The sequence below is a fragment of the Eubalaena glacialis genome, chromosome 2 (genome assembly GCF_028564815.1).
Source record: "Eubalaena glacialis isolate mEubGla1 chromosome 2, mEubGla1.1.hap2.+ XY, whole genome shotgun sequence".
Lineage (NCBI taxonomy): Eukaryota > Metazoa > Chordata > Mammalia > Artiodactyla > Balaenidae > Eubalaena > Eubalaena glacialis.
In genome coordinates, this window is record NC_083717.1 from 193,357,715 (window position 1) to 193,381,747 (window position 24,033).

General features: G+C 63.3%; 2 protein-coding genes across 2 annotated transcripts; both read left to right on the forward strand.

The window, feature by feature from the left end:
- The first annotated feature begins 1,769 nt into the window (after nt 1-1,769).
- LBHD2 (LBH domain containing 2) lies at nt 1,770-4,721 on the forward strand. The gene is made up of 3 exons (XM_061181506.1): nt 1,770-1,838; nt 3,420-3,576; nt 4,624-4,721. Exons 1-3 carry the CDS (start codon nt 1,770-1,772, stop codon nt 4,719-4,721), a joined length of 324 nt encoding a protein of 107 aa, XP_061037489.1.
- A 9,353-nt stretch (nt 4,722-14,074) lies between these two features.
- EXOC3L4 (exocyst complex component 3 like 4) lies at nt 14,075-22,877 on the forward strand. The gene is made up of 11 exons (XM_061182911.1): nt 14,075-14,486; nt 15,373-16,024; nt 17,002-17,113; nt 17,323-17,445; nt 17,820-17,920; nt 18,120-18,200; nt 19,328-19,442; nt 20,012-20,131; nt 20,215-20,367; nt 21,044-21,165; nt 22,381-22,877. Exons 1-11 carry the CDS (start codon nt 14,075-14,077, stop codon nt 22,571-22,573), a joined length of 2,184 nt encoding a protein of 727 aa, XP_061038894.1. The 3' UTR covers nt 22,574-22,877.
- The last annotated feature ends 1,156 nt before the right edge of the window (nt 22,878-24,033 follow it).

Below are 24,033 nucleotides of genomic sequence, written 5' to 3' on the forward strand. Positions count from 1 at the left end.
TGGGTGCCTCAAGTGACCAGGATCGGGTTCTGGGGGATGCGGTCTCCTCAAAGGGAGGGTGAGGCCGGGGTGCTACCTGGGAGCTGGAGCTGGGAAGGGCGGTAGCCGGTAGCCGAGGGGCGTGAGTGTGAATGAAGGGCCGGGCGAGGGAGAGCCTGTGGGCGGAGAGTGCCGGGGAGGAAGGGAGGGAGCGAGCCAAGGAGGGCGAACGGGGCGAGCAGCTCCAAGCCTGGCGTGGCAGCCCCGGCGCGAGCATCCAGCGCGGGCGGGTGAGTGTGAGTGAGGCACAAGGGGCGCCCCTCCTCACGCTTGTCCCGGGCCGGGCCCCGCGGGGAGCCCGGGTGGCCAGGCGCGGCGTGGGTGGGAGAGGAGGAAGGGGCGAGTGGAGGGGTTTGAGTCGGAGCTCCCTGGAGAAGGGGAGGGTGTGGGGACCACAGTCAGCCCTCGGCTGCTGGACGCTGGGCTTTGGGCAAGAGCAGTATCTCTGGGGGCTGTGCGCGGCCATACCTGGCCCTACACACCTGGCAGCTGAGGGAGGTGTGGGTGGCGGGAGCCTTAGATGTGCGGATGCCCCGCTGGCACTGGCCCCTGGCGCCGGGCTGCGGGGTGGCAGCCCTCAGGCATTTGCTGGCTGCCTGCTTGCCCCCTTGGCTCTATCACCTGTCTCTACCACCTCTCCTCTCTCCTTCTCCATCCACATAATCTCTCTGGGTCTGTCTTCTCTCTGTATCTCTCTTTCTCCAGTTCTATCAGCTCTGCGTTGTCTCTGTGGCCAGTGGGTTTTTCCTGCCTGTCACTCTGGCTCTTTCTCGCATCTGTCTGAATCTCTGAGTCCACTTTCCTGGTCTCTGTCCTGGCTCCCCGGGCTCTAGTTGAGGTTCTGGGGTCCTGGGATGGGATCCCCCATGAAGGGCTCCTCTGGAGGGACTGACCTGGGAGCATCAGCCTGCGGGGTGGGGCTTTCACAAGCTCTGGGATTGGGTGGAGGCTCAGGTGGTTATGCCCTGGGATGCCCACTGCAGTGTGTGGTCCCCTCGCAGCCTTCCCTGGGTCCCAGTGGGACTTCAGCTGACCTAAGCTGGGTGCTGGGTGAAAGAAACCTCGTTTCCCAGAAAGGCAGCCTTCCCGTTTTGCTGGGTGGGCACAGGATCCCCTCCCCACAACCAGCAGGGCATCACAAGCATTCCAGCCTGCCGGTCAATGCTCTCCCTCCCAGCACTCCTGCCCCTTGCACGTGGCCCCTGCTGTCCCCCCAGCCAGCGCCCAACTAGGTGTCTGCCTGCCAGAGCCCGCCCCCATTTCTGCCTCTGGCCTAGTGCACGTGGAGAGTCTGAGGCTGGTGCCCACGACTCCTGGCAGGACCTCTCTTCCCAGAGCCCCTGCTGTGTGGTCTCTGGCGGGGTTCCCTTGCCCTTGTGCCTGGCCTGAGTGGGGTGGCCACATGCAGGCAGGAGGTCAGTTTCCCTTCGCCTTGGGTGTGTAGGGTGTCTGTTCTCAGGCAGGAACTGAGCACTCCTGCCACCGCCCCACTGCAGCCTGGGCACACCGTGTGGGACCTGTCCCTCAGCGCCCCCTCTGAGGGTGGGCTCAGGCAGGGAGCAGCAGTGAGAGAGGTCCAGCCTGGGCTGTGGGTGCTGGGCCTGGGGTGGGGCGGGTGTGGGCTGGAGTCGTCTGAAGCTTCCGGGAGGAGGGTGGGATCGAGCATCTGGCCCACAGCAGACACCCCGTTTCTGCTCCTTGTCTCCGAGCAGCCCAACAGTGGCAGCAACATGAGTGCCCCTCAGCCCACCGTGCCAGAGCTGAGCCCAGCTGAGGAGGCTGGAGGCCTGGCAGGAAAGGTATGCAGTTGGGACCCTGTGGTCTGCCACCCTGGAGCCCTGGCCTGCGACTCAGCGCATGCCTCAGTTTACCCATCTGGGTGGGGGAAGCGGTTCTCCTCTACGGGGGTCTGATCCACAAAGCAGACCTCAGGACCCCAGGGCTTGTGCCCAAGACAGTCTGCTCTCCGCCAGGTGAGGCCATGCCAGGGTCCCCTGCCCTTAGCGCTACTTTTCCGGGGGGTATTTATGGAGCTGAAAAGTGAGGTCCCTGCCTAAGGGGTGCCGTCCTGATGTCCTAAGTGCTGGAGTTGGGCTCTTCTCATCGTTGGGGGCAGTGGGACCAGAGTTGGGGGACCAGGCCAGAGCTGCACGAGGGCCAGTCTGGAGCCTGGGCTTGCCCTCCTGGCGGGGCGGACGGGGAGGGTGGACACCAAACTCCCCGGGCCCGGATCGCCTTCCCCCACTGTCTGGGCAGAGGAGCGCCCCTGGGCGGGGACCAGCAGGGTTTCCTGGAGGAGGGCAGGAAGGAGAATGGCGGGGTGGGATGGGGGGAGAGGGATTCCCAGAGGGAGAAGGAGCCCGTGGGCTGGCAAGGCCAGCTGGAAGTCCAGTCGTTGGGCCATGCTGGGGTCCCTGCTCTGTTGTCACTCCGATTCCGCAGATGTCCCAGCCTAGTGACGCCTGTTTTCACACTTAAGGGTCACCTGTGGTACTTTGTTAAAATGCTGTTTCCTGGGCCCCCACCCAGATAGTGCATTTAAACACATGTGCAGATGGTTCTGCCGGGGGGGACTCAGGGCCATTTAGCAAAGTCCTGCCAGCTGTGTGCCTGCCCTTCCTCGATGCACCTCTGGGGGAAGGCAGACAAGCACCAAGCAGCTCTCCTTCTGGGTAAAAGAGGGGGGGCGTGGGGAGCTCCAGGAAGGGGACCAGCCGAGGCAAAGGCATGGAGGTGAGTTGGTGCAGGGAAGTCAGGGCTGCCGCGGCGCCAGGGGCCGGAGGCCTGTGCAGCAGCACTGGTGGCTGGGGCCTCTACCTTGGAAGGCCTTGAATGGGAGGCGGAGATGCTGAGGGCACCAGGAGAGCTTGGGGAGGCAGCCCCCGCACGGCTCCTGTGGGCACTGAACAATGAGCCTGGAGCAAGTCACTCAGGTTGCCATGGCAACAGCTTCCCAGCTCCTCCGAGCTGGGGAGGAGGCCAAGGGCCCAGTAGGAAAGACCCCAGGAAGGGGCTTTGCAGGATACGCGAGACAGCTGGGGATGCACAAAAGCCCTGAGCTCGCTCACCATGTGACCTTGGCCTTCTGGTCTCAGGCTGCTGTTTGTGAAATGGGCCTAAGGGCTGAGCCCAGGTGGGTCCTGTGTTGCCCCAGGGAGAGCCCGCAATCCCAGGTGCTGAGTGCCCCAGCTCCAGTGGTGGGATGGGGGAGGGGCTGGACCCTCTGGTGGATGTGCATGTATGCGCACGAGCTCACCCGGCCCTGAAGACTGGGAGGGATGGGCCCCCGACTCTCCCAGTGGACAGTGCAGGACAGGGGTGGCAGGGAGTGGGGAGCCCAGGCCTGGCGTTGCCTTGACCCCCGCCCACCCTCCCTGCAGGCCATGGTGGGTGCCAGGGAGAAGGGCCCTCGGATGGGCCAGCGGCTGCCCTCAATCGTGGTGGAGCCCAGCGAGGTGGGTGCCGTGGAGAGTGGGGAGCTGCGCTGGCCTCCGGAGGGCGCCCAGAGGGGGTCCGCCCAGAGCCAGGCTGCTGCTGGTGAGTGAGGCGCTGCCTGTAGGGGTCCCGAGAGGAGTCAGGGGCCGGGTCCTCCACCCTCCAGCCTGCTCGCACCGTCCATCTGCCTGCCCTGTGAGCTTCTGCCCTGCACTTAGGCGCTGCCTGGCCTGCCCGTCTCCCTGTCGCCATCCCCCTCCCATCGGCACACGAGGTCCCCTCATCCACTGTTGTGGCCCCTGGCCTGGCACACAGGTACGCGTCTGTTCTCACTCCTCACCACCCGGTCCCGTCCCCTCTCCCCTCGCCCTCACGATTCATTACCTTTGGGACAAGCGTGCATTGCCCACCAGGGCCTGGACGGGGTAAGGGTATGGGTGCGAGGCGGGGGAGATGGGCCAGCCTGGTGGGAGGTGCCTGTCTTGGCGTGGGTGCCCTGGTTAAAGGCCGAGGGGCTGCCAGAGCCAGGGAAGCTTCTGGGAGGGGGATGCGGGCAGGAGAGGGGTCAGCCAGGAGCCAGGTCTGCAGGCTGGGCAGTGAGGGCCTCTGTGGAGGGTGCATGAGGGGTGAGTTGTGCCCTGGGCAGCTTTGTCCCCTGGAGACCCCTGGGGGTCTGTCCCAGGGAATTCAGCCTCGGCCGGGGCTGCTTGACACCCTGCCTGCCGGTTCCTCCTCCCCAGAGGTCAGCTCCCCCACCAACCCCCGCTGCGGCCCTCGCTGGTCCGAAGGCCCCTTGCAGCTTGGGCCCAGAAGGAGCCTGTCTGTGCCATAACGCCCGCCTCTCCCCAGACTCCCCTCAACCTCTGTCGGGTCTGTCCAGGGTCCACCCCTTGGGTAACCGGTGACACGCGGGCTCTGGGGAGGTCCCCGGGCCTCCTCGCAATCTCTGGTGGCCACGCCAGGGGCAGGGGTGCTCTCGCTCCCAGAGCCCGGCTTCCTCCTCCCTCTCTCTCCGAGAACCGAGCACCCAGCACCTCCTGCCCCCCTTCACCCGCGGGGAGCTTATGCCTACCCCGCCCTCGCTCGTTTCCTTGCAGACCTGTCAGAAATGCATCACCCACCAACATGGAGGCCCTTGTATTTCTGCAGCCTCCTCACCGCGTCTGCCGGGAGCACCAGGGAAAGTTCCAGATGACACTGGCAGCAAGTGTGCCAGCTCTGAGGACCAGTCCCCCTGCACCCAGTGATGGGACAAGGACATGGCCAGATTCTGCTATCCCTGGGCTCTGACAGCTGAGAGGGCCTCAGCCCCAGAGCGGCTGGGCTGATGCTGAGAGAGGCCTGGGCCTGCCCGGGCGCCCAGTAGGCAGAGCCGAGCTACCACCTCCTGCCTCACCAGCTCCGCCAGCACTGCAAGCCCCTGCCCTCTCCCGTCCACAGCCCAGGGTCCGGATCACACCCCTCCTTGTTCTCTGGTTGGAAGCAGAAATAAAGGCTCTTCCTGGTGGTCAGGGGGCGCGCTTGGTGGGGATTCGAGGCGCTAAGGACAATTCTGGTTCTGCCAGTGGCCTTCCAGGCAAGGGCCTCTGTTCAGAGCCCCTGCTGACCAGACCAGAGTGCCCAGTGAGTGACCACTGGGTGTTCCACACTGGGGGTGAGGGTGGTTGACAGGGCTGTCGTGTTTGCTCCTCTAGCGCCCTGCCTAGGGCCCTCTGCTCTGCTCGGCCTCAGCTGAGGCTGTCCAAGGCAAGACCAGCTTCCTCTCGGTGGCCTCCCCCCCTCCTTGGGGCCTCCAGCCCTGGCTGGACCCCAAGGCAGGACTTCTCCTGTCACCCCCTACACACTCTGGGTGCAGTAGGGCACAGGAATGGTACATGGGTGGGGTGCACTGTTCCAGCTTGAATCTTATTAAATCCTTGCGTATTCCCATTGTATAGATGAGGAAGCTGAGGTGCGAAGTGAGGTGCCCAAAGCTAGTGCTGGCCCCGGCTATGACGGGATCCCTGAAGTTGGGAAGCCACCGATCCAGCCAGAGTGCCCATGTGGGAGATTTGGTAGCACCTCTTCCTGAGCCACGCGAGGGCCCTATCCCTCCATGGGGTCCAGTGACATCGTTTCTTGGCTCTGCTGACTGGTTGGGGTGGGCCTGGGGTGCAGAAACCTGATCACTGCCTGCACCCACTCCCCAGCTGTGCCACCCTCCCTCCCATCGTCCCAACCTGGCCCCCTGCTCTCAGCCAGGCTGACCCAGGCCTGAGGAAGCTCAGGGCCTGGCAAGGGGGAGCCCTGCATAAATGTTAGCTCAACAAATCCACAGGCCCAGGTGGGCCGTAGCGTGAGGTCTTGGTGAGCCTGGAGGAGGAGGTGGGAGACACAGGCCCCTCTGTTCTTTCCTGGAGGCCTTGCTAACCTCCAGGATGAATAAGGCACTTTCTCCTACCCGCCTTCTTTCTAAAAAGAGCCCACCCCCCAAATGCAGGAGAGGTGGGCTGCAAGGTGCAGAAGTTTGCCTGGCAGCCTGCTTTAATTTTAAACCTGTGGCCAGTACACAGGCCCAGGATGGCTCCTCTTAGGAGGGGGTTGGGCTGTCCTTCAAGGTCCTGCCCCTCTTCCTCTGGCCCTTCCTGTCGGCTCCACAAGGGGGCAGGGGGCAGACATTTCACAGGAAGCCTTGCCAGGACTTGCTGACACATGGGATTGGGTTGAGGGCCTGAGCAAGCAGGAGTCATTTCCGGGTTCCTGGTGTGGAATGCTGCGGGGGGCGGGACGATGGTGCCATTTACTGAGATTTCATCCTCGCCTCTCCCAGGCAGAGTGTTGCAGCCATTTAAATGCGACTTTCTCAAGGTCCCACATCAGACAAAGAGCCGGGCTGGGACAGAATCCCAGGTGCGCCTGAGACCTAAGCCCTAGCGGTGCCCACAACGCCACTCTGGAGCTCACCCCCTAACAGGGCAGGTCTTGGGTGGAGGCGACCCATAACTGGAGGTCCCGGGTCCCCGTCGTGCCCCGTGAGCTGGGGAATAGGAGGGTGTCAGGCCCGGGGAGGCAGCCCAGTGGGGGCGATCTTCACCCTCTGGGTCTGCTGTCCCGCACAGCTCAGGCCACCAGCCCGCAGGGCCCCGGCCCTTAAAGACCAGCAGGCTGAGACCACGCACACAGCGCCTGACCCGCGAGCTTGCGCGTAACTGTAGGGGGCGGTGCCAGAGACATGCTCCGCCCACCGACAACCCCCTCCCGCCTCCTGCGGCCCCGCCCCCAGCACGCAGGAGCTGGCCAACCTAAACTTTGCAACATCGGCCTCTCGGAGAGATTGAGGCTCAGAGACAGATACTGACCCCTGCCCGGGGCCCACAGCCGGTTAGGGGCAGAGGCTGGAGCCTTGGTGTCCTGTTCCCAGGCTGGTCTCTGCCCTGGACCCGGCGGCAGTGTAAGTGGAATTTGCCGTTTTGGGAAATTGTAGCGTGTAGTAGCCTGGCTCCCCAGGAACCCCCAGGACAGGCAAGCATCTGGTGGTGTGGTCCTTCTCCCTCCCTTCTTGCCCTGGGTGCCAGGTCCTCTGATGAGGTGAGCCCACTGGATCCCAACAACAACCCCATTTTATGGAGGAATAACCTGAGGCTGAGTCAGAAATGCCTCTCCCAGGGCTGTGCAGCCCAACATAGGGCAGAGGAATTGTTCTCTTCTTGGGGTCCCCAGCTGTGCCGCCCCTTCCCAACTGCCCCCTCTGCTCGGCCTTCTCCTGACCTGGGCCAGACCGGCCCTGTGCCCAAGGCTCCTCTGAGACAAGGCTGGGACTTTTCCAAAGGGATTTTACTGAGAAAGTTGGGGGAAAACAACATGGAAGTAGAATAAAAGAAACATCACAGCCTCATGCTGAAAAGTGGGCACAGGTTTGGGCAGGGGTGGGATGCAGCCGGGAGTTGGGAAGAGGTCTGGGGGCAACCCCCTAGGCCTGGGGGCCACCAACTTTTTAGGGACCTGTCTTTTGAGTGGAGGTGACCTATACTGGGAGGTCCCAGCACTCAGATGTGCCCCGTGACCTGGAGAACAGGAGGGGCAGACCAAGGAGCCCCCAGTGTCCACCAGGGCCCTGCCCCATGGGAAGACCCAGTCCTCAGAGGCAGAGATCTAGGCTGGAAGCCTAGCCTCTTTCTTGCCAGCTGTGTGGCTGTGAGCAGGTTCCTATGCCTTTCTGAGTTGGTGTCCCAGTGCAATATGGGTGGAGACCAGCTACCCCACGGGGTCCCAGGACTTCCACCGAAGAGCCCTGGGTGATCACCTCGAGGACCCCCCCGCTTCTGTCTCTTGAGTTGTGCTTGCCCCTCTCATCTCTTAGTCTCTGACTGCTGGAGACACATGGGACAGGAGGCCAGCGGGCAGGCCGGCCTGAGCGGGGGGGGAAAGGCCCACCCAACCAGCTGGGTGCCTCATAGGCTTGAGCTGGGACTCTTATGGCCCCACTTCACAGAGGGGAACCCAGGGCTCTGGGAGCTAATGACTCAAGAGAAAACTAGAGGGCTTCCTGAAGGAGGTGCTGGCATCTCCAGGTACAACTTCGTCCATCTGCAGATGTCAGCAAGGTACTGCAGCATCTCAGGTGCCTTCCAATCTGTTATGGGCTGGATTTTGTCCTCAAAAAATTCTTATGTTGAAGTCTTAACTCCCAGTACCTCAGAATGTGACTGTATTTGGAGGTGGGTCTTTGTAAAGAGTGACTAAGTTAAAATGAGCCTATTTTGGTGGGTCCTAATCCAACATGGCCTTATAAGAAGGGGCGATTAGGACATGGACCCGCAGAGGGATGACCATGTGAAGACACAGGGAGAAGATGGCCATCCACAAGCCACGGAGAGAAGCCTCAGGAGAAATCAGCCCTGTCAACACCTTGATCTGGGACCTTGCAGCCTCCAGAACTGTGAGAAAATAAATGTCGCTGTTTAAGGCCCCAGCCCATGGTACTGCGTTATGGCAGCCCTGGGACAGCTCAAGGGCTTGTGTCTGCTCTCTTCAGAATGCTGCCCAGAGCACCTCCCCTGCTCTGCCCCACGCCCCTGTGGCCCCAGCCCGAGTGAACAGGCCTGGATCTGTCCTCCTTGGATTTTCCCTAAGTTTTTTTCCCTAGGACGCCAGCAGCGGAATCCCCCCAGGAAGGTGTCGGGCCAGCCTCTCCTCAGTGACCCTCCCCACAAAATGTCTTCAGCTGGAGCCACCTTGGAGGAGTGGGACCTGTGCTCCTGGCCGATGAGGCTCGGGCCCACCTCCTCACCTTCCCTCATGGGCTGACCCCTGCTATCGCTCCTGTCCCTGAGTGTAATCCCATCTGTCCTCGAGGGCCCCTCTCCTTCTTCCAGCTGCTGGCAGGTGGCCTACAATGTTCCCTTTTCTGTCGCTGTCTCTCCCCCATTTCTGCCCTCGGGGCTCTCAGCGCCAGGCAGGGCACAGGGCTGGCGCTGGCGACTCTGCCCTGGAGGGAGGGGTCCTTCTGGGCTTGGCCGCTGTGGGCTGGGTGCCCCCCTTCCAGCCAGCCGGCGCCTGCTCCCTCTGGCCTCAGTCTGACCACAGGAGGGACAGGCCGTCCAGGCCGTCCCCAGCAGCGTCCACCCCCTCCACGGCCTCCAGAGTGCCGCTTCCTCGCCCCTCCCCTCCACAGCCCGTGGCCTGAGCCTGAGCCCTGCGCTGCCAGGAGTCAAAGGTTGGAGTGATTGCCTCTGGAGTGGGAAGGGGGTGGGAGCATTTCTACAAGTGAAAGCATGGGGCTGGGGCTGGGGCTGGGGGTGGGGCTGTGGTGGAGGGTGGGGCTGGGGGGGGCTGGGGGCCGTGGCCAGTTTGGCGGTAGCTGGGGAGTCCCAGCTGTTGGTCACTCGCTCTGGCTGCTCCAGAGGCCCCAGCGCCTAGGCCCCGCTCTGAGGCCCCAGCTCGGCCGGCTTCTCCTGGCACCCCCGTTCTGTTTGGGCCCCAGTGTCTACTCACCCGGCAGGTATGTCTGTGCAGGTGGAGCGGGAGGGCCACCGGGGTGCTGTGGGGAGTAGGCGGGGATTCAAGGGGCTGAGGACAATTCTGGTTCTGCTAGTGGCCTTCCAGGCTGAGCGCCCCAGCTCGGAGCCCAGGCCAGAATGCCAGCTCACATCACAGTGATACACACATGCACACACAACACACAGAGATAGAAAGCATACAGACATGAACATGAAGACATGCAGACCTACATGGACTCCCGAACAAAACTACTCACAGACATTCTGAGGCACACACATTCTGGAACAGAGGCACACACGTACCAGGAGACACACTCAGGTTAACACATAGTTGTGCAAAAGCCATAGGCACAAAGTAGTGGCACACCTATGGGCTGATGCACCTACATGAAATTGCTTATCTGTTTTCCTTGGGCACCTGCCATGTACCAGCCCTGGCTGGAGGCTGGGTCAGGCCCACTCTCTGCCCCGGGGGGCTCCTGGTCAAGAGGCAGATGCCTCAAACCCTGTAACTGTCCCCCGGTCATGGGAGAAGGTGTGTCCAGGGCAGGAACCAGGCCCAGAGCAGGAGGCGCTGACCATGGTGTGGGGCTCAGCTGGTCGGAGAAGGCTTCTTGGGGGAGGAGCCACACGTGCTGAGCCTTGAAGGAGTCAGCAGCTGGAGAAGGCGGGGGTGAGCTCACTGTTGGCAGAGGGAACAGTCTGTACAAAGGTGTGGAGGAGAGGTGAGCGCATCCACCATCCACGTGATCAGAGTGGGTGAGTGAGTGAGCAGGTGAAACTGGAGGGGCCAGTTAGGAAGGGTCTTGAATGCCCAGCTAAGGAGTCTGTGCTTCTCCCGAGGGTGATGGCAGCCCAGGGTGGGGAGAGGAGTTATGTTTTGTTGCTATTAAAAAGGGAAGCCTTTTAAGTGCCTTTTAAAAATAGGCTTTTCTGGAGTATAGGAAAGCTATTTCTAAGCAGGTGATCATATCACCTACAAATAATGCCATTTTTTATCAGGTCCTTCCCAATATTTATACTTCTTATTCATTTTTCTTGCCTTATTGCCTTCACTAGTTCTTCTAGGCAAATGTTGAATAGTGTGAGAACATATGCTTGTCTTCCTCCTTATTTCAGGAGAATCTTACCTTGCAAGGAAGGGTTTTAAGGGAGGTTTATGTTTTGGCAAGACCCCCGATTGCTCTGACGAGATGGGTTCCAAGGGGTCTAGGAAGGGGTACAGTTAGGACCTGTGATCAGGTGATGGGGGGTGGCAGGTGGGAGGTATGAGGGAGACACAGTCCTCTGCCTGAGGTGGCTACTTTGGAGCTTTGAAGGATGGGGTGGTGGTCCAGGCCCAGGGGAGGTGGAGAGGTTGGGAGTGGGAAGGGCGCTGAGGGATACCTGGAAGGAGATGCTATAGGCAGGCAGGCCTAGGAAAAGGGGGTGGAAGCTGGGGCTGGGGCTAGCAAATGGTGGGGGAAGCCCAGACTTGACTTCTTGGTCACAGGGTGGCCCCAGATGGGAGCTTCCAGTGACCATGTCTTCCGGGTGGCATTCCTGCCCCTGCCACTGGCCCTGCAGTGGGTGCCTTGGCCTGACCTGGAGAACATGGGGCCCAGGGCTCAGGCTAGGCCTGGGCCTCCTGGGCCTTGAAGCTCATCCAGCACCGAGTCCCAGGCACAGGGGCCAGGGCCTCTGAACACTCAGGGCGATGGGACAGAGAGAAAGAGAGCCAGAGAGAGGCCCCATGGGTGGGGAGGCAGGCACGGGGCAGGGGCCAAGGTAGAGTCAGCAAGGAGTCTGCGGCCCAGAAGACACCAGCGTGACGCCTGACCAGGCCAGCCCAGGCAGGGGGTGACGCTTACATTGATGGTTCACTCCTCCTCCAGGCTGGCTCTGGGGTGACGGGGAGGGGGTAGATGAACAGAGGTCCCCAGGCCAGTGAGGAGGCCCCATCACCACAGGGACAGTCCGAGGGCCTGACGAGCAGACAGGTGGTACAGCACAGCCCGAGGACTCCTCGGAGGTGGAGGCACCTGCACCCAAGGTTCTGAAGAGCAGGTCGGATTTGGGGAGCAGAGGGGGAGGCTGGGAGAAGGAGCAGCCTGGGCCGAAGGTGGGAGGCTGGACGGGCACGAGGCGACTGGTGAGGCTGGATGGGTGCAGGTCAAGGAGGCCCAGAAGTCAGGCTGGAGAAAGTTCGGTCCAGGATGGGGGGCTTCGAATGCCAGGCCGTGGGGCTCAGGCTTGGCCTGAGGGCTGCGGAGAGCCACGGAAGGGCTTAAAGCAGGGGAGTGACGGGGTTGACTTGTGCCTTGTGAAGGTCAAGAATGACTTGGGAAGCTGCAGAGGCGGGATTCAGGGAGCAGGGGGCAGAGGGACCAGCTGGGGGCCTCGATGGGCCTTCAGTGCCGCTCTGATTTGGGACGAGGGTGGTTGAGCAGGGTAGGTGGGCTCCAAGTCTCTGCCTCTGTCACCTCCCATGAGACCCAGCCGCCGGCTGCCCCTCCTCCCCCAGCATTTGCCTCTAGGCTTCCTGGGAGAACTTCAAGTCCTACGCCGCTCCGGGCACCTGGAGCTGACTCCGCCTTCAGAACCTCTGCCAGGAGAAAGGGTTCCTCAGGCAGCAGGGCTTGCTGATGCTGGGAGACACAGGCGTCCAGCCTCTGCTCCCAGGGTCCTAGACAGACCTGGGCTGGCCCAGGCTCCCCACCCGGGAGCTGTGTGGCTTAAGGCAAGACCCTGTCCCTCGCTGAGCCTGTTTCCTCATGTATGAAATGCGGTGAACGACACCCTGCCACTTTGTTGTCACGGGGATCTGACGTGTGCCGGGCATTGCGCTGAGCATGCCGTGGGTGCGTACTAAGTGCGCGCTCTTCCCGACCAGGGCAGGCCAGCTGGTCCTTCCCCCGCACCCCCGGGGACAGAGCCCGGAGCACGGCAGGCTGGGCACAGCTGGAATGGCTTTCTTCATCACCACACCTGCCCCTGCTGGGCACTGGGGGACACCAGGGGTGGGGTGGGGGGAGTGGGTGGAGGGGATGGCCGGCTCCTGTGACAATGCTCCCTGCCGTGTTTGGGCTGGTCTGCAGGCAGGGTCCCCGAGTCCTGGCACCAGGGGAGGACAACGACCTGTGGCCAGGGTGGGGCTGATAAGGCCTCCATCAATCACCTGAGCCTGCCCCTCCCTCAGTGGGGCCTCCTTCCAGCAGCTCAGTGGCCTCTGGGAGAGGAAGGCAGGCCTCAGCGGACCCCCTGCATGTCTGATCCCTGCACAGACATCTCGCTGGAGGGTATGAGGGGGTGGATAGGGGTCTGGGTCCTGCCCATCCTGGTGTCAAACTGAGGCCTGGGGAGAGGCCGTTCCTGCCCACTATCACCCAAGAGTCAGGTGCTGACTCCAGCCTGGCCTTTGTCCCCATGGTGGGGGGTGACCTGGGGATGGGGGGGTCTCAGCCTCTGGTTGGTCAGTGACTTCAGCAGGTCCTGCCCTTCTTTGGGCCCCAGTTTCTTCAAGGCTAAAGTGAGACCTTGCTGGCCCCCTCCCATCTCCAACCCCTCTTAACACAATGGGGTGGGTGGGAGGTTCCAGCAAGCCGAGAAGTTTCTCTCCTTTCTCCCACCCCTAGCTTAACCTAAAGCCAGAAGGTCAAACACAGCCAGGCTGGGCTGAAATGGGGTGGGGTGTGGGCGGAGCCTGGGGGAGCCTGGGGGAGCCTGGGTGGTGAGGGCCCCGAGCTCGAGCTCGAGCTCTCGGCGTGGGTCAGGGGCAGCCCCTGTTCTGCACCCCCATGCCCTGGGGACTCCCTCCCCACCCTCTGTCGGGGAGGGGCCAGAGCATACCTGTCTGGGTGGTGGGGAGAAGATGCAATGGGTGAGAAACAGCTTGGGAACCTCCCGCCCCTGGTTAAATATAGAAGCATGGCCCCTCCCACAGCCTTCCCTGCAGGCTGCAAGACCCCGATAAGCCCCTGGTGGCCTGGGCCAGCCCCCTCCGGCCTGACCCCACCTCCCTCCATTTCTGAGACACCCAGGGAAAAGGCATGGCCTCCCACGGGGGTCCCTGAGCTCCGCTTCGTGCAGAAGCAGTTAGGCCTGATGGCTGAATGGGGGTGAGCTGAAGGATGGCGCGGGGCGGGGGGCGGTGCGTGGCTTGTGGAGGGGTGGGCATTTTAGCCTCAGGACCTAAGGTCCAGGAAGTCCTGGATGTGGTTTCTGGGCCCAGCCCCTGGGACTGTGGGCTGCGGGTCGGGCTGTGCCCCAGAACCCACGCGTTCAGTGCCCTCTCCAGCTCCGATGGGAGGGTCTGGCCTGGCAAAGCCGCTGAGGTGGGTACCTGGGGGAGACCTTCTTGGAAAATGGTGTCAGGGAAGGTTTCCTGATAGAGGCAGCTGTCTGTGTCTGCAGAAGTAGCTGCAGCCTGGCACAAAGACGGCTCTGGCCATGGGAGCTGCCTGGTGACATTTCCTTTTTGACAGCCCTGGGGTCACCTCCTGGGGAAAGCTTCCCTGACTAAGCCACTGGGCCCCAGCACACCCCACAGGGCTCTCATGGGTTTCTGTGTCTGCTCCTGGGGGCTGGGCACCCCGCAGGGCTTCCTGAGCCTCCTTTTCGCCCCCAGCTCTGCTGCTGCCAAGATGCCGTCGCCTCAGACAGTGGCCTCCGGGCCGGAGCTGCACAGCCCCAGGGAGCCTGTGGCACCCCAGATCCCAGCTCAGGGCACTCGGAGGGCAAGCAGCGAGGATGCGTCCAGCGCCCATCGTGAGGGCTTGAGGCCTGGCCTGGGCACCTTTCGGCGGGCCTTCTCAAAGGCAAGCCAGCGGGCCTCGGGCTGCGCCCCCCAGGAGGACCCAGGCCTGCTCAGGCGCAGCTCCCGCTTCTTTTTCCGGTCTTTACGGCATGCTCTGGATGATGGCCCGGCTGCTGACCAGATCCAGGCTACCACTGGGCCAGGGGTGGCCCACGGCCGGGAGGTGCCCTCAAGGGCCATGGATGGTGTCCGCCGGCAGTCGTCCACTGGGGCGGGGCCTGCGGAACTAGAAGGTGAGGGCTTCCTCAGCACTAAGCAGGGGAGGAAACCGAGGCCAGAGAGGGGGGCAGTGGGGCCCAGGCTTCCTGACAGGCTCTCCTCCCCAGCTACCCCAAACCCCTGCCCCTGCACAATTTCACGTTAAATTCTTCCAACATTCCAACGAGGGCAGCTGAGAAAAGTGAGGCTCAGAGAGCTTAAGTGACTTGCCTCAAGTCTCACAGCTGGGAAGTGGAAAAATGGGATGTGAACCCAGATCTGCAGGACCCCAGAACTCCACAGGCTTCCACAGCCTGGCTCCTGGCCAAACCAGAGTGGTGGAGAAGGCACTGGCCCTCTCAGATCACAGGGTCACAGAGGGTGCCTGTGAGCCATGGGGCAGAGGTGAGGTCAGGCGGCTGCCCAGGAGAGGACACATTGGAGTAGGGCCCTGAAGGGGGGATGCAGGTGAAGGCAGAGTGCTCCTAGGGGCTGGAGGTTGGCCCAGAGCAGGGAACAGCAAGAAGTGCTGAAGCTGGACCCTGGGGCAGGAGCCTGGGCATGCCCAGCCTGAGCTCTGACCCCACTGGACCTGCAGTCAGGACTGTACTTGAAGCCACCAGGTCCAGTTCTGTAGAGCTGGGAGTGGGAATGGGAGCGGGGCGAGGGGGAAGGTAGGGGCTGACAGCAGGGAAGGCAGGGACTGATCCCAATTGCTGTTTTGAGCCAGGCTTGGGACCTGGGGTTCTGCCTCTTCAAAGGTGATTCCAAAGGACATAGGGCACCTGGGGCTGTCGCTCCTGGAGCAGGCCTTCAGATGCAGCTCTGGGGCCCGGCAGCCCGGCTCCGGATGTGTGGGATTGGGGCCGACAGGCCTAGCTGGGGCGTCCCCCTCATTGCCCCTCTTCTCACCTGACCTCGCAAAAGACAAATCTGTGGCCGACCTCATCACGGAGCGGAAACTGCTGGCGGCCTTCGAGCAGCTGCGGCACCTCGAGACTCGGCTAGTGGCCGAGAAAGCCTCGCGCACCTTCGAGCAGGACCCCACGGGCTTTGCGCGGCGCGCCATGGACGTGTGCCTGCACTACGACGGGCTGGCTGCGGAGATCGGCGCCATCGTGCTCGAGACCCTGGGCCCGAACGGCGTGGACGCGACCGTGCTCGCGGAGCTGGCCCGCGTGGTGCGCGCGGAAGAGGAGGCCCACCCAGAGCCCCCTGCAGACGGCGACTTTCTGCGCACGCCGCGCCACTGGCGCCAGCGCTGGGAGGACGCGGTGCGGCGGAGCGCGCAGGAGCGCGTGCAGCAGGCGAGCGCGGGCGAGGCCCGGGGGGCAGCCGAGGGTGCCGCCGGCTTGGCCCAGCTTCTGGCCGAGCTCGGAGGCTTGGTTCGCCGCGACCTGCAGAAGGTGCAGCTGGAGGTGCACCCGGCTTACGCGGCCGCCGGCTATCCCGCGTGGGAGGCCTACCTGCGCGCCTTCCACGGCGCGGTGGCCCAGCGCCTCCAGGAGCTGGCGCACGACGCCCGTGGCTGCGAGCAGCTCTACGTCCTGCTGGACTGGGCCTCCAATGTCTACGGCAGGTGAGGCCCCAGCCAGGACGCCGTGAGGGGCAAGGAGGGGCTGGAACTGCCCACACGAGAGGCCTTCAGGAACCTGCTCTAAAGAGCACAGGGCACCTTTCTTCTCCTTTTCCTCCCCGGAGAGTGCTGGCGATTGGGCGTCCGATCCGGGAACCTTTGACATTCTCTCCTCCCCGTTCTAGACCATGGTGCTCTCCCGAGAGGGGAGAGGGGCCATCCATCTGCGTGTTCCTGAAGCTGGAAAGCATCCGGGTGGGGGGCGGGGGTTGCTCATGAGGCAGGGAGCCCAGTTAGGCACAAGCTAGTGCACAGGGTGCCTCTGAGTGAATTAGCAAGGGGCACCCCTCCAGGCAGGACACAGCCGTGGGCTCACAGCGCTTGGCGTGAGTTGGCTCTCAGCCCCACTCTCGCTTTGGATGGACACCTGGGTTCAGGGCTCTGCAGAACATGACGGGGTGGATCACCTCTCCCGCTGAGCGCTCCCCAGCCCCACGGGCAGACAGGCAAGTCGGAGGAGGGCGCCAAAGTCCTGGGCTCCTTAATATGCCCTGTGGCCTCAGACAAGTACCCGCCCCTGTCTGGGCCTCCCTAGTGTGGACAGGATAGTGGCTGGTCCCTGAGCTGCGTGGTCCTGGGGGCGTTTAGAGTTCAGTCTTGGGTGTACCCTGACCGTGAGGGTAGAGGTCACACCCGAGGCAGCCTGGTCAAGGTCCATCTGGACGGCCATCTTTATGCATTCTGTGCACGCACGGCTGATTGCTTAGGGTGCCAGGAAATCCTGCAGTCAGAAGCTGCGGGGAGGGATGTCTGGCATGGGAACCTGGAGGGCGCGGTGGGGGGCTGAGTCTGTGAACAGCCCAGATGCGGGGCCCTCACGGTGATGGCGTTAGGCTTTGAGCCTGTCCAGAGGGGAGTAGGGGCAGCCGCTGCCCCATCAGAGTTCCGCTCAGACCTTCGGGCTCCACCCTGCCTTCCAGCCCTGACTTCCTGGGCTCCCAGGACCTGGCTCTGCCCTCGGAGCCACTGCCCCCGCTCCTGGCACCCGATGTGTGGGCCCGACTCGAGAGCGACTACAACAGCTTCCTGGAGGTAAGGGCGGCGACGGGCCAGGCCGGAGGGGGCGGGGTCCAGGTTGAGTGTGGCCGCCGCCCCACTGCAGGGAGGCTCCGTGCCCTCAGGCGTGGGCCTGTGCACCAGCAGCGTGGCCCTTGTCTCCAAGGGCACGCGACGGGGCTCGGGAGGTAGGGGACCTCCTTCCTGGGAGGGTCTCACCGCGGCCCCTTCCTTACCCCGCACAGACCAAGATCGCGAGCTGCTTCGATGGCATCCTGCAGCTAGAACAGAGTCGCTGGGCGGCTGCCGAGGCCCCCGACGTGCTGCAGGGCCACTACCATACACCGCTGTCCATCGACGTACACATGGTGCGCCCAGAAGGAGGGACATGTGTTTGGGCCTCAGGCGGTAGAGACACCCAGAGCTGTAAAATACAGTCATAACCACCTCTCCCCGTTAGTTAGACGGGAGCTTGAGGCCCCATGTGGTGCCGGATCAGAGGCCCTTCGGGTCACCTGGCCAAGCTGGGAGCGCCAGGCCATAGCTCCCAGCTTAGCAGGTGGTCCCGTGGGTGTGGGGAGTTGGGAGGGCTGACCTCGCGGTTGGGGCCGCTGGAAGTTGCGGGCAAGACTGTGAGGAAGAGCAGGGCAGGCTGCAGACATCCCTGGGCCACGAGGTGGGGGATTGGGGGCATCGGGATTGAGGGCTCAGAAGCGCCTTCAGCGCGTGGCATCGCTCTCAGCTCGTGGCAGAGCACGTGAAGGCAGCCGGCGCCATCTCCGCGGAGCTGGAGGCCACCACCTTGCGGATCTGTGCGCGGGCCCTTGGCCTCTTCCTGCCCAGGTAGGGGCGCATCTTGGGCCGGGGTGTGGTGGGTGGAGTGGCCAGGGTGTGGACAGTGGTCGTCCCTGGGGAGGGCCCATCCGTTTGCTCAGAGTCCGAGATCCCCGGACAAGCCTCACCATAAGGCCCGAGGGAGGGCGGACACGAGGTCATAGAAGCCAGAAAGAGTCTCCAAGACCTCTGCGTACCTCTCCCCCAGGTTTGAAAAGGCTTTTCTGGAGTCGGGGGCGGTGAGCGAGCCTAACCTGTGTGCCAACATCAATGCCTGCGAGGAGTTCAGGTGGGTTTCTCCCGCCCCTCCGCAGGGGCGGTGCCGAGCACGGCCGGCAGGGGGCGCGCAAGCTCAGGGAACCGGGACCCTGAAGGCTACCGCGGCCGCCTCAGGCGGCCTTCCCAGGAGGCCTCCAGGGATAGCCCCCCTCTCCGCCTCCGTCCCCGCTGTGGGGTCCTCTCTCGGCCCCGCAGAGCTGAGGCCCTGGAAGGGATGCGGGGAGTTCCAAGGCTGAGCAGAGGCCAGGAAGCCCTCCCTGACACTCCCCCCAGCGCCTTGCTCGTGCTGGGGCCTGGGTTTATCTACCCCCAGAAGGCGGAGGCCCCCCGTGAGCTGGCACTGGCTGTCCCCCTTCTGTGCCAAGCGTTAGTGTCCCCCCACTTAAGATGCATCAGCTGCTGCAGCGCAAGGGTGGGGTCCCCATGTACAGATGGGAATGTGGAGGCTCAGAAAGGAAATGCCACTTGTCCACGGTCACACAGACAGTACGTGCTGGATCTGGGACGTGAACCAGGTCTGTGTGAACCCAAAGCCTGACCACGCGGAGGCACTGCTTCTATAACACTCTCTTGTCCCTAATCTGTGCCATACTGGTCCTGGGCACGGGGGACCCTGGGCTTCAGCCCCAGGGAACATTCTCTGTTCCTTGCTAGTCAGCCTCTGGCCAAGCCCCTGATGGAAATTTAGCCTGCCTTTCTGTGTCCCTGGGCTGGGGACCGGGCAGAGCCTGGCCCTCGGTTTACTCAACGGTGAAATGGGGACATTATAATATTTGGAGAGGCGGTTATGAGGCTCAAAGGAGGGCCCCCTGTGTCAGGAATGGCTGCGTTGCACTGTTCTGTCACCAAGAGGGATGGAGGTTCGGCTCAGCGCTGCCACAGGGGAGCTCTGCCATGAGGCGGGACCACCACCACTCCACCGCCCTGCCCCTCTATGATCTGGGGCATAGTGCTGTCCCCTCACTTGACTCTGCTCCCAGGGCTACTACACTGTGCAGCCCCAAGGGGGCTGCCCTTCACATTAGAGTCTAAGTGAACAGAGTTGGTGTGGCACCAGCCTTCATGGCTGTATGCCAGGCCTTGACCCCAGCCTGCTCCCCCTTGCTCACTTTGTCCCCTGTCCTGGCCCCTCCCTAGAACTCATCTTCTGGCCAGGTTCCCAGGAAGCCTTGACGAGCTGGAGAAGCCCCTGGTGGCTGCCACCTGCGCCTTTCAGAAGCGGCTTCTCCAGGGCTTGCAGGGTGATGTGCAGGTGAGGGGGATGGGCCCTTCTCTCCCCACTTTCCATGCCCAGCAGGTGCCCCCTGTGTCCTGGAGCCTGGGAGCCCAAGTCACGGCATTCATTTACCTTGGGGGCAGTGCTGGGGTGGTGTGTCGGGGGGCGGGCAGGGGACCCAGACAAGTTCCCAGCTGAGCAGGAACAGTTGGGAAACAACTACCTTCTTCAGTCTCCACGTCTCAGACAGGGTGTGTCCAAGGAGCTGCTCCTCATCCGGCCCCTCAAGGCCCCCCCCAGGACTCCCCAAGCAAGGCCTGGCTAGAGGCTCAAACTCAAACTCAACTCTGCCCACTGGGGCTCCGGGCCTGGAGGAGGCAGTCCCTGGGAAAGGCCTAGTGACATAATTTGTGGCAGGAAAGGGGATGTCACCAAGGTACCGTAGAGAAGGGGGTCAGATAGCTCCCCAGAATTTCCTCCTGTTGACAGATTGTCCCTTGGCCTGAAACACCCCTGTCAGGAGCCATGCACGGGGCTCCCAGGGGAGGGTCTAGTGGATGGGGAGGACACCTGGCTAGAAGACTCCTGACCCCCTCTGCCCCCAGCCGCTCTTCAAGGTCCTGTGCACCAAGGCCTGGCTGACACAGGACGTGCTGCAGCCCCTCCTGGACAAGGTGGTGGCATTCGCCGGCCACCTCGAGCACGTGGTCCCGCCCCGGGCGCAGGTATGGGGGGGCGAGCTGTGGTGGGGGCATGCCCAGGGCCCCTACCGTTGACCCTGACCCAGACCCCCGCTTTGGCCGCCCAGGAGACTCTGCAGGAGGTGCACCGTTACGTCGTCCGCGAGTACCTGGCGCAGGCGCTGAGGCCCCGCGAGCGGTTCCGGGGTGTGGAGCGCGTGAGTGGCTCCCAGAAGATGGGCCTGGACGCCCAGGCCATTGGCAACACCTTCCAGGGCTTGGTAGGAGCATTGTCTGGCTGCCCGGAGTGTTGGCCTCCTCGGGGGGCCTCCAGCGTGGGGACCCTCCACTAGCGCCCCCCATTCTCATTTCCGCTCGCCCCTGTAAGAGCCCCCGCGGGGTCGGCTTTGGCGGAAGTGATTCTGCGCACTCCCCCCCCAGCCGGAGCGGGGCCCGGTGGGGACGACACTTTGCATACGTTTGCATTCATTTGCATGCAGTTTGTGGGGTGTGTAGGGAAGGGATGAGGGTCGCAGCCCCGTCTGATGGGCGGGGACTATGGAAGACCCCTCCTGCGCCCCTGACCCCGAGCAGTTCGAGCTCAGGCACCTCCTCCCTACACATACACCCCTTATCTGGGCTGCTGGTCCCCCACCCGCTGTACAACTCCAGGCAGGACTTGCCCACGGGGCCTCGGTTTACCCATCTGAGCAGGTTCTGGAAGACACCTCCGGGCTCTGTCGTGGGGGAGGGAAGATGACTATTGATCTGCGACTGAGTCCACGGTGCTGAGGCCCGCGTCCCCTTCCGCGATGCAGGAGGCAACCCAGTGGGACCGCGGTGGTGGCTTCAGGAGGGCTCTACGGGGCTCTAACGGAGGGGCTGCAGGCAGGGGCGGCAAGGGGGTTCCGGGGTGGGGCAGCGGCCCGCCCCGCACGCGTCTCCCTGTGTCCGTAGGGCTCTGAGGCCACTTGGTTGGGCCGAGCTATCCCGTGCGTGGCGGACATACTGGGCGAGACTTACAAAGACGACATCCGGCGGCACCTGGAGACACTCATCGGGAGCTACCCCGACATCAGGTCCGTTCCCCACTAGATTCTGACGGGCGCCGCGGGGCCCTGGGGTCAGGGGACTCGTGCCTTCAGAAGTGTCCCTGCGGCTGCAGGTGGGCGGGCGAGGAGCCTGCGGGCGGCGCGAGCTGGTTCGGGGGAGGGGCGCCTCCCGGGCGGGGCTCGGACTAGCGCCGGCCTGAGTGCGCAGGTGCAGGTGCAGGAGATGCGGGGCCCGGCCTTCAGGCTGTGGGGAGGCCTCGTGGGATCGGGGCTGCCCTTACCTTGTGGTCTATCCTCGCCATCCTCATTCAGTCCTGTGGTGAGATGGGGAGACACGTCCCCACCCCTGGAGTCTGAAGGAAGTGGGAGCCCCTCCTCCCGCGTCTGACGGTGGGGACACGTCCCTCCCCCGGGAGGCTGAGGGGAGGCCGCGGCCCCCACCCCTGGGAGAAGGCCCTTTCCGGAAGCCCCAGACCTGGCCAGGAGGAAGGAGGCTTTGATCCCCGGGTGTGTGTTGGGAGGGGGGGTGGTGAGTCATGGTACCCATGGAAATCCCAGCCCGAATCTCTCCATGGCCTTGGAGATTCCAGGGTGGGGAGACTGCAGAAAACCCCCGGCCTAGCTCCTTCCTGGACCCACCGCCTTGCCCTGCACCCCGCCCCTCCGGGGAGAATTCCCGGCCCCCAGCCCGCAGTGGCCACCCCTCCCCTCCAAGCGCCCGAGGTTCCCCTTCTGGCCCCTCCCGGTTTTCCTGCCCTGGGCTGGCCTGCCCTCCCTAGCTTGTGGGGCGGTGCTTCGAGCTTCTTGGGGTGCTCGGGAGAGGAGGGGGAGCTCCTGACGCCACCGGGCGCAGGCCTCCCACCCCCATGCTGCCTCTCTGCTTGCTGCCTGGCTGTGGCTCCCTGCACGGGGCTAGAAGCGGGAGGCCCTGAGCTCCCCCGGCCCCGCCCCCGTGTGGCCGCATTGCTGCATCCTTCAATCCACTAGGTTTCTTGAACCTCTGCGTAGGCCACAGAGGCCTGCCCTCCCGGCTCCGCGTGGCTTCGCACCCTTCAAGGCCCAGCCACCTTTTCCAGGAGCACTGCTCCTCCTGGCTCACTCTCAGTCTCTCTGAGACCAGGCTCCCGGAATGCTGGGTGCACTCGTACTTCCAGCCCAAGCCCCCGGGGTTCTCCTCACCTCGGGGTCTGGGGTGTCATTGAAGCTGCTGGGTCTGCAGTGAAGGTCCGCGTGTCTCTGCAGGCGGGACCACGTGCTGGCCATTCTAGCGCTGCGCCGACTGGGCCGCCATCGGAACCAGCACCTCCTGACGCATGCCCAGGACCTGCTGAGGGCCACGGCCAAGGCAGGGGGCCCTGGCGCTGCTGGGGGCCACGTGCTCTTCGAGGAGATCGAGGTGCCCCCCTCCATGGATGTGCTAATCACCTGCATCTAGTGCCCCTGGGCCTGAGAGGGGGCCGACCCCAGGTGGAGGGCTGGCCACCTTCCCCCAGGCACTGAGCCCCGAGTCAGGAGCCCATGGTCATGGAATTTCCATCCTCAGCCATGCATGTCTGGTGACCAGAAGGAACAGCCATGAGAGAGGCATTTCAGGCATTTGCGGGGGAGGGTTCGGGAGTGTCAGAAGTTCCCATCAGTACTGCCCACCCAGGAGGGCCTCCCTGCCTAACTGTCCAGCACCACCCCAGTCTGAAAGTGAAGAACAGAGTATTTATTTTTAAAATAAACGTGAATTAAAATGGTGTCTCCCTAAGGAGGGGCAGGCCAAGTTGACTTCAGGCAGGAGGTCTGGGTTCCCATGCACCCAGGGTCCAGCCAGAGGTTCCGTGGTGACTCCGTTTGGTGATGGCTGTTTCCTGCTCACTGTACCAATGGGGAGACTGAGGCAGGTCTAGAACTGGGAAGGCCCACCCCTGTGGCTGCAGAGCAAGACAGGCTTTGACCCCGGGCCCCCGGTGCCGTGTGCCTAGTGAGCTTTGCCCAGCGGGGTGGGCGCTGCTCTGTCCCGCTCTAAGCAGGCCTGGGCCCTGGGAGACAAGAAAAGGCCAAGCCTTGTTCTGCAGCTTGAGGTATTTGGGTTAGTTGTGAGAGGGACTTCCCAGCAGTGAGAGTTGGGGGCTGCTGCAGGGCAAGTGTCAGCCTGGAGTGTGTGTATGAGGGGTTGACCCTGCAGGTCTTGGCTCTGGACGTGGCGCTGCAAGGAGATTACCCCACTGTGTCCCTGCGCACTCCCCTCCTCATTCTCCTCTCACAAAAAGTTGGCACTGAAATTTGGCTCCAGGCTGCAGTTGAGGCTGCTGTGGAACCCATTTGTGTCCATAACCTCGGGCTTGCCAGGAAGGCTGAGCTCTGAGATGGGGAGACTGACAGGATCCTGCAGGAGGCAGCGATAGGTGCCTTTCCCCCCAGTTCCCTTTTGGGGTCCCGGGGGGAGCAGGAGCAGGTGCCAGGGGCAGCCTGTTCCATGGGTGCACCTGGCCAGGGGTGGGGCAGGCAGGGGGCCGAGGGAGCGTCCAGATCTTCTCAAGTGGGGAATCCAGCGGGGGTGGGGGTGAGCGGGGCGGGAAGGAGGAAGAGGAGAGGATGGGGTTCCCAGGCTCCGGGAACAGGCGCGGGGCCAGGTGTGTCAGTGCTGACGCTGACAGGCGGTCCTTGTGTCAGTGGGGAAACTGAGGCCAGCGGAGGATGGAGGTTGGCACTGCTTCACAACAGGCCCCAGCACGGGTGGCCTGGGATCCTCACAGCCAGGGAGAAGGGAGGTATCGGAGGGGCACCTCTTTCCCTAGGGAGGGGCAGGTGATTGCCAGGTCAGCCTGACCCCGCATGTAAGCCCAGTGGCCGGCAGTGGTCTGGGTGAGAGTCTCAGGCCGGGTGGGTGGGAGTAGAGGAAGCCTT